This window comes from Argentina silus, assembly GCF_951799395.1.
Source record: "Argentina silus genome assembly, chromosome: 14".
NCBI lineage: Eukaryota > Metazoa > Chordata > Actinopteri > Argentiniformes > Argentinidae > Argentina > Argentina silus.
Window position 1 is genome coordinate 5,945,485 of NC_139668.1, and position 13,065 is coordinate 5,958,549.

The following is a 13,065-nucleotide window of genomic DNA, read 5'->3' on the forward strand; positions in this document are numbered from 1 at the left end:
TCGGTATGATATATTCAGCTCTGTACCGCCGGTTTGAGCAGCAGTTTTGCAACAGTGACGAGGGTTAACAGAATAACCGCCGGTCTCCAAAACGCGCCGGGTTTGCTCGGTGGCAAATAATCGCCAACAAATACCTGGGCTCGTAAAAAACACGTTTTTCGGTAGTTCTAGTCATATACTCTTAACTAAAGTCCTCTCTGCTGTATCTGTATGTCTACCATTCTAGTGTTGATGTGTGTGTGTGTGTGTGTGTGTGTGTGTGTGTGTGTGTGTGTGTGTGTGTGTCTGTCCCCAGTGTAAGTATGATTTCTGCTGGATCTGTCTGGAGGAGTGGAAGAAGCACAGCTCGTCAACAGGAGGGTACTACCGCTGCACACGCTACGAGGTCATCCAACAACTAGAGGAGCAGTCCAAGGACATGACCGTGGAGGTACACACACACACACACACACACACACACACACACACACACACACACACACACTAAACCAATACTGCATCTGACGTGTGTGTGTGTGTTTTGTTTTTCTTCCAGGCTGAAAAGAAGCACAAGAGTTTTCAGGAGCTTGACCGCTTCATGCACTACTACTCACGCTACAAGAACCATGAACACAGCTACAAGGTAAGACACACACACACACACACACACACACACACACACACACACACACACACTAAAAGAACCACAAACACAGCTACAGTACAAGGGGGCCCCATCACCACAACCACCAATACCTGATCATACCACGGTAAACTTGTACTGCGTGCTCACAACTTCTCAGACATTTTAAAGACTGTATTCCATCTCTCTCTCTCCCTTCTCTCCCACTCACCGTTCCCCCCTCTCTTTCCCCCCTCTCTAGTTGGAGCAGAAACTGCTGAAAACAGCCAAAGAGAAGATGGAGCAGCTGAGCAGAGCCTTCATCGGCCGTAAGTCACAGAGGGAATGGATGTAGGAAGTATTACTTTAGTCACCCACCTCTAGTGTTTCTAACTCTATGGTCACAGACCTAAAGGACCGTCTTTTATTCTCTAATTGGAAATAGGATATAGTTTCTGTCAGACTGTCAGTTTTTGATCGCTTTTTAAAGGTTATTGTATTTATACAATGCTTTTGCCCATTGTTAAAATCTGTGTCTGTGTCTGTGTCTGTGTCTGTGTCTGTGTCTGTGTGTGTGTGTGTGTGTGTGTGTGTGTGTCTTCAGGTGAGGGCTTTCCTCCAGACACCAGGTTTATAGGGGACTGTGTGTGTGTGTGTGTGTGTGTCTGTTTCCAGGCATATCTAACAAGTGTGTGTGTGTGTGTGTGTGTGTGTGTGTGTGTGTGTGTGTCCTCAGGTGAGGGATCCCCTCCAGACACCAGGTTTATAGAGGACGGAGTGTGTGAGCTGTTGAAGACGAGGCGTGTGTTGAAGTGTTCCTACCCCTACGGCTTCTTCCTCCAGCCTCGCAGCACACAGAAAGAGATCTTTGAACTCATGCAGGTCAGGAATCATGTCCATGTGAACCCTGTTTATTGAAACAAAAGCTCCTTTCTTATAATCGTATTATCATCTTTCATCCAAAGTGACTCACAGATAACATGTACAAAGGTCCAAACCAGTAACTTCTCAGATTCCTCCTTACCCCCCTACCCCCCCCCCCCTCCCCTCTCCGTAACCTAACCCTTAGGCATAAAATGCCAAGTGTAAAGTAAAAAAACCTGCTGGACCTGCTGGTTATCAGTGGGTTCCCTGTCCTGCGGATGAAACGGAGGGAAAAAAGAGGAGAAACCAAGGAAAAGAAGAACACGGGGATATTAAATGGAGAGAATATTATTGGGTGGAGGAGAGACATATCACTGTATGTGGTTGGAGACTGATCTGTGTAGACTGATCTCTAGTCTCCCCTGCTAGACTGATCTGTGATCTCCCCTGCTAGACTGATCTGTGATCTGTTTATCTGTGATCTCCCCCTGCTAGACTGATCTGTGATCTCCCCTGCTAGACTGATCTGTGATCTCCCCTGCTAGACTGATCTGTGATCTGTTTATCTGTTATCCCCCCCTGTAGACTGATCTGTGATCTCTGATCTCCCCTGCTAGACTGATCTGTGATCTGTTTATCTGTGATCTCCCCTGCTAGACTGATCTCTGATCTCCCCTGCTAGACTGATCTGTTGATCTGTGATGTGCCCTGTAGACTGACCTGGAGATGGTGGTGGAGGACCTGGCCCAGAAGGTGAACCGTCCGTACCTGCGGACCCCCTGCCACCGCATCGTCAGCGCCGCCTGCCTGGTCCAGCAGAAGAGGGGGGAGTTCCTGGCCTCCGTGGCCAGGGGCGTGGCCCCCAACGACTCACCTGAGGCCCCACGCAGGAAGTAGGGACACACACTCACACACACACACATACAGACAGACACACACACACACACACATACAGACACGTAGAAACACACACACACACACACACACACACACACAGACACACGTAGAAATACACACGCACACACACACATACATTATAGACACAGGTATAAACACGCACACACACACACACACAAATGTATAAACACACACACAAATGTAGAGGGCGAGAGGATTGGAGAGAGTGAAAGGAGGAAAGGACAAATTGAGTGGGATAAAAAGGGAAAGTAAGCTCTTCACCTTCAGTGTCACAATCAGGGAAGGAGGGGTGGAGGGAAGGAGGGGTGGAGGGAGAGTGAAAAAGAAAGAGCCAGTGGTGGAGGGAGAGCTGTAGAGGTGTTGGCACATAACTGAATGCTGCTGACAGATCACTTGGTTAAATCGTTACATTCATTATTGTATTTATACAATGCTTTTGCCCAGTGTTAACAGGTGTGTGTGTGTGTGTGTGTGTGTGTGTGTGTGTGTGTGTGTGTGTGTGTGTGTGTGTGTGTGTGTGTGTGTGTCTGTCTCTCTCTCTCTCTCTCTCTGTCTCTCTCTCTCTCTCTCTCTGTGTCTGTCTCTCTCTCTCTCTGTGTGTGTGTGTTTCAGTTTCCCTGGAGGATCGTGGGACTGGGAGTACCTGGGCTTTGCTTCTCCAGAGGTAGGACCAGCTCCTCTAACTAACCAGACACCATCAACCTCTCTACTCTACGGGGGCTCTCTATTCCTGCTCCTTTTGCTTATTCTTGCTTATGCTAAACTAATATGGTTTGCTAAAAAATGCATAAAGTAACATGCACAGTAACGTGTAGTGTGTTTGAGAGGATGTGTATGTTTGTATGTTGGTAAGGTGTGTGTGTGTGCGTGCGTGTGTGCGTGTGTGTGTGTGGCTGAAGTTGACGTTGTCTGGTTGTGTGTGTGTTAAGATGCTGAGAAGTCACTCCTCAGTGCTGGGAGGAGGTGATCAGAGAGAAAGCTATCACAGTACAGCAGGACAGGCACAGGTAACACACACACACACACACACACACACACACACACACACGCATACGCTTAAACACACACACACACACACACTCACACACATATGCATCCGCTTAAACACACACACACACACACACACACACACACACACACAAACACACGTCTTTATTCACACACGTCTGCATGCTGCGTGCATGTCTTGTCAGCTCAAACGTTTTATTTTTCTCTCTCTGCTTCAAGTAACACGTTTCTTCCAGAACTTTTCCTCCTTAAGCTTCACTCACTAACAACATTCCTGCCGTCAATCTGACATCGCCGTCCTTAGATTCCGAGAACGTGTATTATTCCATCAGGGCCTCCAGACGCCACCTGACTTGAGTGACATGACAGCTCAGATGTGCTATTTGATTGACAGGAGTACGCAGACTTCCAGTACCGTCGTAGGCACCGCCCCCGTCGCCGCGGGGACATGCTGAGCGTTCACAGTCTGAGGAGCAACAGCAGCACCCCGGAACCTAGCCAGAGTAACGACAACACAGGTACGCCCACACACACACACACACACTCACACACTCGTATCGCACCACACACACACACACACACACACACACACACACACACACTCTCATACCGCACCACACACACACTCTCATACCGCACCACACACACACTCACACACACACACTCTCATACCGCACCACACACACACACACACTGTCATACCGCACCACACACACACATATTGTACGCACGCACACACACTCATATCGCACCACACACTCATACCACACCACACACACACACTCTCTCTCTCTCTCTCATACCACACACACACATATCTAAACACACCCTTCTAAATCCTCGGTGCACCTGACCTTTGACCCCTTGTTGTTGTTGTTGTTGTTCCAGAGGGCCAGGAGAGAGGCGAGGGGCGGAGACGAGCGCTGGGTTCCCTGGACGAAGACGACCCAAACATCCTATTGGCTATCCAGCTGTCCCTGCAGGAGTCTCGGATGGAGGGGAGGATAGAGGGAGGGATGGAGGGAGGGATGGAGAGAGTGATGGAGGGAGGAATGGAAAGAGAGATGGAGAGAGGAATGGGGCAGGAGTCTGGGCTGGGTGAAAGGCTGGAGAGAGGGATGGAGAGAGGTATGGGGCCTAGGGTGGGGGTGGGGGGTGTCAGCGAGACTGGGGACCCCCTAAATATGCACGTTTTCCTGGGTGCCAGTGGCTCCTCTCTCCCCTCCCTCCTGGAGCCCTCCTCCACCACCAGGACAGACACCAACTCCAACCCCAACCCCAACCCTCCCCCTCACGCCAACCGTCCCCCCCTGCCTCCCCCCTACCCCTACCCCCACCCCCACCCTCCCCCCCAGCCCTCCCTGAACGCTGAGCTGCTCCAGCTGGGAGACAGCCTGATGAGGTTAGGACAAATCACCACGCCCTACGACCCCGAACACAGCTACAGCGAGGACCAAGACCACGTGACCACGCACGACCACACGTACGACCATCTGACCACTCGTTATATGCACGACCGCGACCGCCCTCGCGACCACACCACTGTCACCGTCGTCCCCAACGCCTCCGAACACAGCTACGACCACAGTGAGGATGATCACTCCTCGACCACCACCACCACCACCACCACCTCGTACACCCCAGACTGTGGTTACGACCACAACCAAGACCAAGACCACTGCCACTCCGACCTCTATACTCCTGACCCGGACCACACCACTCCCTACACCTCCCAACCCCCTGTCAGAGACCCCAACAGTCCTTACACCCCCCACCCCCCTGTCAGAGACCCCAACACTCCCTACACCTCCCAACCCCCTGTCAGAGACCCCAACAGTCCTTACACCCCCCACCCCCCTGTCAGAGACCCCAACACTCCCTACACCTCCCAACCCCCTGTCAGAGACCCCAACAGTCCTTACACCCCCCACCCCCCTGTCAGAGACCCCAACATTCCCTACACCTCCCAACCCCCTGTCAGAGACCCCAACAGTCCTTACACCCCCCAACCCCCTATCAGAGACCACACCCCCCAACCCCCTGTCAGAGACCCCAACACTCCCTACACCCCCCAACCGCCTGTCAAAGACCACACCCCTCCCTACACCCCCTACCCCCCTGTCAGAGACCACACCCCTCCCTACACCCCCTACCCCCCTGTCAGAGACCACACCCCTCCCTACACCCTCCACCCCCCTGTCAGAGACCCCAACACTCCCTACACCCCCCACCCCCCTGTCAGAGACCCCAAAACTCCCTACACCCCCCACCCCCCTGTCAGCGACCACACCCCTCCCTACACCCCCCACCCCCCTGTCAGAGACCACAGCTCCAATTACACCCCCAACCCAGAGCCGTACGCCAGTATCGCCCTCCCCTGCACCCCAAATCCTGGGCATAACCCCTCTTGCACCCCAGATCTCCCCTTTAACCGCGCCCATACCACCTCCTACACCCCAAACCCAGGCCATATTGCCTCATGTACCCCAGAACGCACCCCGAATCCAGACCATACCAACCCCCACACCCGTAACCCAGACCCCCCCAGTCTCGACCCCCCCACCGCCCCCTACCTTGCTGTCCCAGCCGGCCCCCATGCCCAGGCCCAGCTGTGCCTCTCCTCCCCGGAGCTCCTGCTGTCCCCCGTGGTTCCTCCAGGGGGTGCCTTCACCCCCAGCGACCCAGACTGCCTGGAGCCTCTGGACCCCACGGCCAGCGCTGCGCTGCTGGACAACATCATGGCCTGGTTCCACCACATCAACCCCCAGAGCAGCCCCCAGAACCTTGCCCTCATCCCCTCCGCTAGCACAGACTCCCCCCCCACCACAGAGACAGAGACCGACTCCCCCACGGTCTCCCCCCAAGACTTACCCTCGGACCCACCACCGCACACCCAGCTAGAGTCCAGCTCCACAAGGGAGGCCCCAGCCCCGCTCTGGCAGCCCCAGGAGGGAGAGGGCGAGGCGGGGAGAGGGCAAGCCGGCTCCCCCTGCACTGTGGAGAGCCTGGGGGCGGTGAGTGTGAGGCCCAGCGCGCTGGAGCTGGAGTGTGGGGAGTGTGAGCAGGAGTGTGTGGACACGGGGTGTGTGTCGGACCTGTCGCTGGACGCAGCGGACACACACTCGCGCTTGCACACACACTGTGGTGATGTTAACCCGCCCACTGAGACAGACTCAGGTCCCGCCCCTCCGCCAGAAGAGGACCAATCCCCTGAAGAGTGGGAGGAGCAAGTACACCTGGTGTGATGTACAGAAGACTGATCAGAGAGAGAGAGAGAGAGAGAGAGAGAGAGAGAGGGATAGAAAGAAAGAGCAAAGGAGAGAGTGTGTTAATGACAGAGAGAGGGTGATGAGCAGCACAGAGAGAAGATGAGGAGAGAAAAGGAGGATAGAGAGAGCAGGATGCGCTGAGAACGAGGGAAGAGATGGAATAGCTGAGATGAAGAGAGAGAGAGAGAGAGAGAGAGAGAGAGAGAGAGGGATGAGCAGCAAAGAGACAGAGGAAAGAAGAGACTTATGAGTCTCAATGGAAGCTTCACTAGAAGACCCCTTCAGGCCTGGAGAATGATTGCCGTATTGGAACTGTGTGGAATCTAAAGACAGCGGAAAAACTCTGTCCACTAATAATGATGTCTTGCTTTGTGTGATGGAAACGACCTATGCTCTGAGCGCAGGCAGATTCCTCCCAAACAGTTGACACGAGAGAGAGTTTTCTAAACTGAGAGCGCCTCAACAGAAAGCCACTGGTCTCCCAGACAGATGCGGGAGACATTAATCCGATATCAATCTAGAGAAAATGGTTGACTTTCCTCCCCTCCATGTTCCCTGTGTTCATTTAGTCATCTTCCTCCATATTTCATATTTGAGTTTTCCCTCTTGCCTATCGTAGGAGTGAGGATCGGTCTAAATCCAAACCGACCCCTCGTCCCTAACTCAATCCCATGTACTTGTATATATGCTGTATAGTGGAATCACCTACTAGCCAATCAGAGGTATTTCGCTAACACCTATCTGTTTATCCTAGAGATCTATGATGAGGAGTCAACAAAGGGCTCGGGGAGAAGGTGCTAGGGGTTGGTTTGGAATTGGGCCTTGAGGTCTGACTGGTAGATACTGTTCATGTCCTGGTGCTGCTGTGATGGAGTACAATCAGAGAGGACCAATTCCATTTCTATTAATCATGTCTACGATTGTCATGACTGAAGTATACTACTAGTCATTGCACAGGCGTTTGCCTCGGGGGGGACAGAGCACGTCTTCTTGTACATGTGAAGTGCTCTGTACCCTGCCACCTTCTGTACCCTGTCACTTGTACCCTTTCACCTTCTGTACCCTGTCACCATCTGTACCCTGTCACCTTCTGGTTCACCTCCCTGAATACCAGTCTGGAGTCTGCCTCATTGAAACCATTCGTGCCTACATCATTAATGAGGGGCATTATGCAAAGCCAATGAGAACACCAACAAGCATTGCTAGACCCGCCCACGGGTTCTGAAGGGACTTTGATTGGACCGGCTACTGTCTTTTTTCCAGCCAATCCAAATGCCTCTCTATGGGAGCAGGTCCAGACTGATGTTCAAGGAAGTGAAACGAAGCAAAGTTCAGTCCGGTTCAGTTTGGCTATAGGTAGGAGGTGTGTGTTCTGACAAATCATGTATTCAAGGCATTTTAAAGCATTTTTTTAAAAATTGTATTTGTTCATATCCATTCCACTACTGATGGACAGACACTAGGCTTGCGGTGGGGGGGGGGCTCAGCCAGAGATATGGAGAGGTATGGGATGGTGGCTGATGGTCACATTATGTTATTTTCTATTTATAAAATCTTTAATAATATTTCTAGAGAGACCTGGGGAAGGGGGTAGTGCAGCTGGGTCAGTGTGCCTTTCATTTCAATCTATATTTTGTTGATTGATTTTATTGATTGATCAATCTTCAAGTCTATTCGTTGTGTGATCACCTATTTTCATACAGAGCTCCAAGCAACATTAGAAAACAACAAACACACCTTTTTGGTTTGACTGTCTGCCACGACCACAACACATCCAGCTGAAAGTTTGTCCGTTGTCCAAACTCCTGTTTTTAATCTCCAGCCTGATGATAAATCCGATTCCCTGCTAGGATTTGTGTTACATGCATAGATTGTGTTTAGTCACTCAGCCAATCAAATAACTGCTTATGGTTGGGGTTGGGTTGGGTTTGCCTCTAGTTTTGAGGTGTGCTTTGGAAGCAGGAGTGATGGTGCTGCTTTGGCTAATTACAGGATTTGTACTTTTTGCCTTGTGTTGGTGTGATAAAGGGTTAGCACTGAATACTGTAAAGGTTATGGAAGACAATAATGTGTAGTTTACCATATATGTATATATCTCTATATGTATGGATCTACTGAAAAAAAAAGAGATTGGAATATCATTTCTGAGATCATATTTGGACTTGAAAGTTGTTGTGTTCTACTTTATAAAAGTAGTTGTTTGAACAGGATTTGAAATGCAATCAGAATGACGACCACTGCTTCACCCTTGCAGCCCGGGTATTGACCTCTGACCTCCATTGTAGTATGCAACCATCTTGGGTGTAGTGCACCTTTCCTCTGGTTTAGTCTCAGTGGTCTGGATTTGGGTGTTGGGTCTGTTATGTACACTACTGTTAAATATGTTTAAGATTAATGCTGTACACATTATGATTTTTATTCCATGTTTTTTTTTTTCTTTTGTTAGATTATTATATTGGTTTTGGTGTGTCAAGGCAAGTGGCTGTGTCATATTTTGTAACCCCTCTGATTCTTTTTATATTGTAAAGGCAACCATAAACCTGAGATGTAATTTGCACTTTCATAGACTATACTTGATACATTCCCAGTCCATATGAAAGAAAGCAACGTTTGATGTGTGGCCAATAAGTGGAAGTATCAGTGAAAAGTTTACTCTCAATAAAAGAAAAAAAACATAAAAAATAATTTACTGTTGCAATGGAGTTTTCTGTGATAACGTTGACTTGTACAGTTTTGCAGTTTGCAAACACTCATTTATAACAATTGACAGTACATGCATTCAACAAGGGGTCTGAATAGCATCATAGAGCAATGAAAGTACCGGTACCACACACACACACACACATATTCATTGTCCAGGATACAAAGTACAGTTGAGTCGGTACGTATTTAGTCATTAATTAATTAATGACTAAATATTAACTATGGATACTTCCAGAGAGTGTAGAAGATCTCCCATAGGCATACAGCAGGGATTTTTCCTTTTGTTGAGACAGATTTTGTGCACACACTTACTCCGCGTTTTTCCAGTTTTTCCGTCTCTGATTTGATTGCTTTCACATGCGATGAGTTCTACCAACCAACAGAGGGCGACGTTAGAAACACTCTTGTTTTCCTTTTCATTTCCTGGTTCATTCGGTCTCATTTTTATGACGCTGTGGACTTTGCGACCGGAACGTATTTCATACAACAGCGGCCTGTGTGTATCACTTGTACGCTGCAATTTTTTCTCTTTGGTGGAGGATTTTTCTCTACTATCCATCACCAACATGAAACTCGTTCGGTAAGTATCTCTTGAAAATGGTTATCTGTCGTATGCTCCAAAGGACAGTGAAAAATAGCAAGTGATGTCGTTAGATGGATTTAGATTTGGTATGCAAGCTAGTCGGCTAGGGTCAGAGGCGGGAAGCAGATCGCTGTTTGGAATGAATGGAAGCCACTTCACCTGGCCTTCGTCTGGATAAAATGGGCTAATAGCATCGAAAACGCACCGTAGAAAGCGTTCAGTGATTTGCAGGATGCCTACAGTGTTCTGCACGGCTAACTATCTAAGTGTATGTGCAGCAATGTTAGCCAATGTTGTTGTTTGTCATTGCAAGGTACTAGCTTGCTAACTTGCGCAAGAGCTACCTAGCAAACCTGTGTTGAGTCCTGCCTACCTATTCCCCCGTGAGCTGTAATACATGGATCAACACTTTGTCAAGCTCGTCTGATGTGGCTTGGCATTTCAACCTATTTTTCTTTTTATATGTAAGACACAAATAATACACATCAGACCCGCACGTAACGTTAGCTAGCAAGTTGCCATCCATTGTCTCCGGGAAGTTGGTTAGCCCGTTTGTTGTGCCCAGGCCTGAGGATTTGTCTTGAACGCAAGGGTACCTTGCAATGTTGCCACATAATATTCGCCTGTACTATCTAGTAATAACTATATGTTTTTCTCTTATAGGTTTTTGATGAAGCTCAGTCATGAGACTGTGACCATTGAGCTGAAGAATGGCACTCAGGTCCATGGGACTATTACAGGTATGCATTGATCTCTCTCTCCCCCCATCCACCTCTCAGTACAATTCAGAGTTGCTTTATTGGCATGACGATCATCTAGTATGTATTTCTCTCTCTCGTTTTCCTCTCCTTGCTGTAATCTGCACTGTTATGTAAGAAAACCTTCAGGCTACATCTTAACGGTCCCTCCTAAAGACCTCTTCACCCCCACTACCCCCCTGTACAAGTTTCTCTCCTGTTTAATAATAATAAAAAAAATCCATCTTCTAGCATTGTGACTGCCAATGGCCCCTGGTCCTACCATAGATTACTTTTTCTTATGATAACTAATGGATAGATGGTTCACTCACTTAAACAAATGTATTTGTTTGTGAGTCGCTTTGGATAAAGGCGTCTGCTAAATGCCATAAATGTAATGTAAAAAAACCCTATGGCAGCGTTTCCTAGTAGCCGTCTCTTCTTGTTGCCTTCACCTAACCTGTACTTTCATTCTTTTGTGTTTTGTAATGGTGGTTGGCCACCATCATTAACGTAGCCTGTGTTTTCAGATCCGTGCTTATGAAGGAACAGAGATAAGAGAAGGACTTATTAAATGCACTGAAACTCAACAAAGACCCATTTAGGCTGCTATGCTGGTGTTGTAAATGTAGATGGGGGCTCGCTGTGTTTGCCTGAGGCACACATCTAACCAGCTAAATGTGTGTCTCTCCCCCCAGGTGTGGATGTGAGTATGAACACCCACCTGAAGGCTGTGAAAATGACCCTGAAGAACAGAGAACCCACCCAGCTGGAGTCCCTCAGTATCCGTGGCAACAACATTCGCTACTTCATCCTGCCTGACAGCCTTCCGCTGGACACTCTGCTGGTCGACATTGAGCCCAAGGTCAAGTCCAAGAAAAGAGAGGCTGGTGAGTACAGGGGGAGATGAGGAATGGGGGGGGGGGGGGGAGAAAAGACTGATTACGGTACAACAGTTGAGGCTGGTGGAGGTAGTAATCGGAGGACAGGCTCATTGTAATGCATGGAATGAGGAATGTTATTGTTCCATTACAATGAGCCTGTCCTCTGATTTTCAAACTCCACCAGCCTCCACTGGTGGGCATAGTAGACACAATGCAAAAAGAGAGAAGCTGGGGGGGCGGGGGGGCGAGAGAGAGTAGATGATCAAGGTAAAAGGAGAGAAGGTGGTGTGTAGAGTACTGAGGGAGGAAAGATGAGGGGTGTGCAGAAAGAAAGGGAGGCTGGGAAGAGGAGAGAACACGAAGGGGAGATGAGGGAGGCTGGTATCGCCTGAGCTCAAGGGAAAGCTGGTGGGGGCTGTGGGATTGGGATGAGAGAGAGAGGGGGGGGGGGGTGGAGGAGAAAGAGACGTCACTTGAGGGTAGACAGAGAGGAGGGAGGCTGGTGGACTTTGGATGAAGAGTACAGGACAAGAGAAGATCAGATGTCAGTGTGCGGTCAGTAATGGGGATCTTGGCGGTTGTGGGAAGAGGGGAGGGTTTCTGCTGGATACTGAGACCCTGGACAAGCAAGTCCAAGAAACAGGGCTAGATACATTCGGATCACTCCTGATCAGTACAGACAGTAAAGGCCCATTTCCTGGAACTAGATTAAGCCTAGTCCTAGACTAAAAAAAACATTGGAGAATCACCATTCAAAGTAGGATTTAGACCAAGACTAGGCCCTAAGCTGGGTTTGGAAACCACCCCACAATGTGTGTTTCCCTTCACCACTCCTTCTGCTCATACATTCCTATCACTCCTGATACCTGTAATTTAAATCTGGTTTAGTTAACGCACACACATCCACAACAGTCCCCTCATGTCACTGTTTATCAAGAGTTTACTGTTCTGGGCAGACACAAGCCAGCCATGAGTCTTTTTGATTTGGCTAATGAGCCTCTTATTCATTCTTTTTTTCTCTCTCTCTCTCCCGTTTCTATCTTTGTTTCTCTCTCGCCTCCTTCCCTCTCTCTCTCTCTCTCTCTCTCTCTCAGTGGCTGGTCGTGGTCGCGGTGGCAGAGGGCGTGGGCGTGGCAGAGGAAGGGGCAGAGGCCGAGGTGGACCCAGGAGATGATCGCCATGGCAAAGCAGCTGTCAGTCATCCTCCACTGTTTGTACAGGAATTTCGTTTTTTCTGTTTTTTGTTTTTTTTCTGTATGGAAACTTTTGTGATTCCCAAGTGCGTTTTTTTTTTCTTATTTTGTACATTAAAATCCACAAAAACAGAACATTGTCTGCGCTTTATTGCCTGATGTATGTATACCTGAAATTGCATTTGAAGTGTAGATGTATGCAGACATTTAAGTTCTGTGACTGGTAGCTGCCTAATGTGATAATTTCTAAGAAGTGTTATGGTCATGACTTGAAATAAATGATTAATTTCAGATGCATGTAAGGA

At 48.9% G+C, this 13,065-nt stretch overlaps 3 protein-coding genes across 3 annotated transcripts in view; 2 read left to right on the forward strand and 1 right to left on the reverse strand.

Annotated features, from left to right (window-relative positions):
* Positions 1–6,764, forward strand: part of LOC310815303 (ankyrin repeat and IBR domain-containing protein 1-like) — a gene marked incomplete at its 5' end in the record, with an annotated part of 15,057 nt that extends 8,293 nt beyond the window's left edge. The window contains 11 exons of the mRNA XM_083685037.1: positions 296–430; positions 536–622; positions 864–930; positions 1,338–1,483; positions 2,180–2,358; positions 2,996–3,047; positions 3,313–3,390; positions 3,786–3,909; positions 4,280–5,511; positions 5,597–5,628; positions 5,712–6,764. Coding sequence (XP_083541163.1) covers positions 296–430; positions 536–622; positions 864–930; positions 1,338–1,483; positions 2,180–2,358; positions 2,996–3,047; positions 3,313–3,390; positions 3,786–3,909; positions 4,280–5,511; positions 5,597–5,628; positions 5,712–6,636 — 3,057 coding nt within the window. The 3' untranslated portion in view covers positions 6,637–6,764. The remainder of the gene's footprint in view (positions 1–295; positions 431–535; positions 623–863; positions 931–1,337; positions 1,484–2,179; positions 2,359–2,995; positions 3,048–3,312; positions 3,391–3,785; positions 3,910–4,279; positions 5,512–5,596; positions 5,629–5,711) is intronic.
* Positions 1–13,065, reverse strand: part of pard6gb (par-6 family cell polarity regulator gamma b) — a 78,780-nt gene that overhangs the window by 3,408 nt on the left and 62,307 nt on the right. The gene's annotated exons all lie outside the window — the stretch shown is intronic.
* snrpd1 (small nuclear ribonucleoprotein D1 polypeptide) lies at positions 9,823–12,895 on the forward strand. The gene is made up of 4 exons (XM_083685137.1): positions 9,823–9,943; positions 10,610–10,686; positions 11,382–11,573; positions 12,662–12,895. The coding sequence occupies exons 1-4, from the start codon at positions 9,930–9,932 to the stop codon at positions 12,739–12,741; spliced, it is 363 nt and encodes a 120-aa protein (XP_083541263.1). The 5' UTR covers positions 9,823–9,929; the 3' UTR covers positions 12,742–12,895.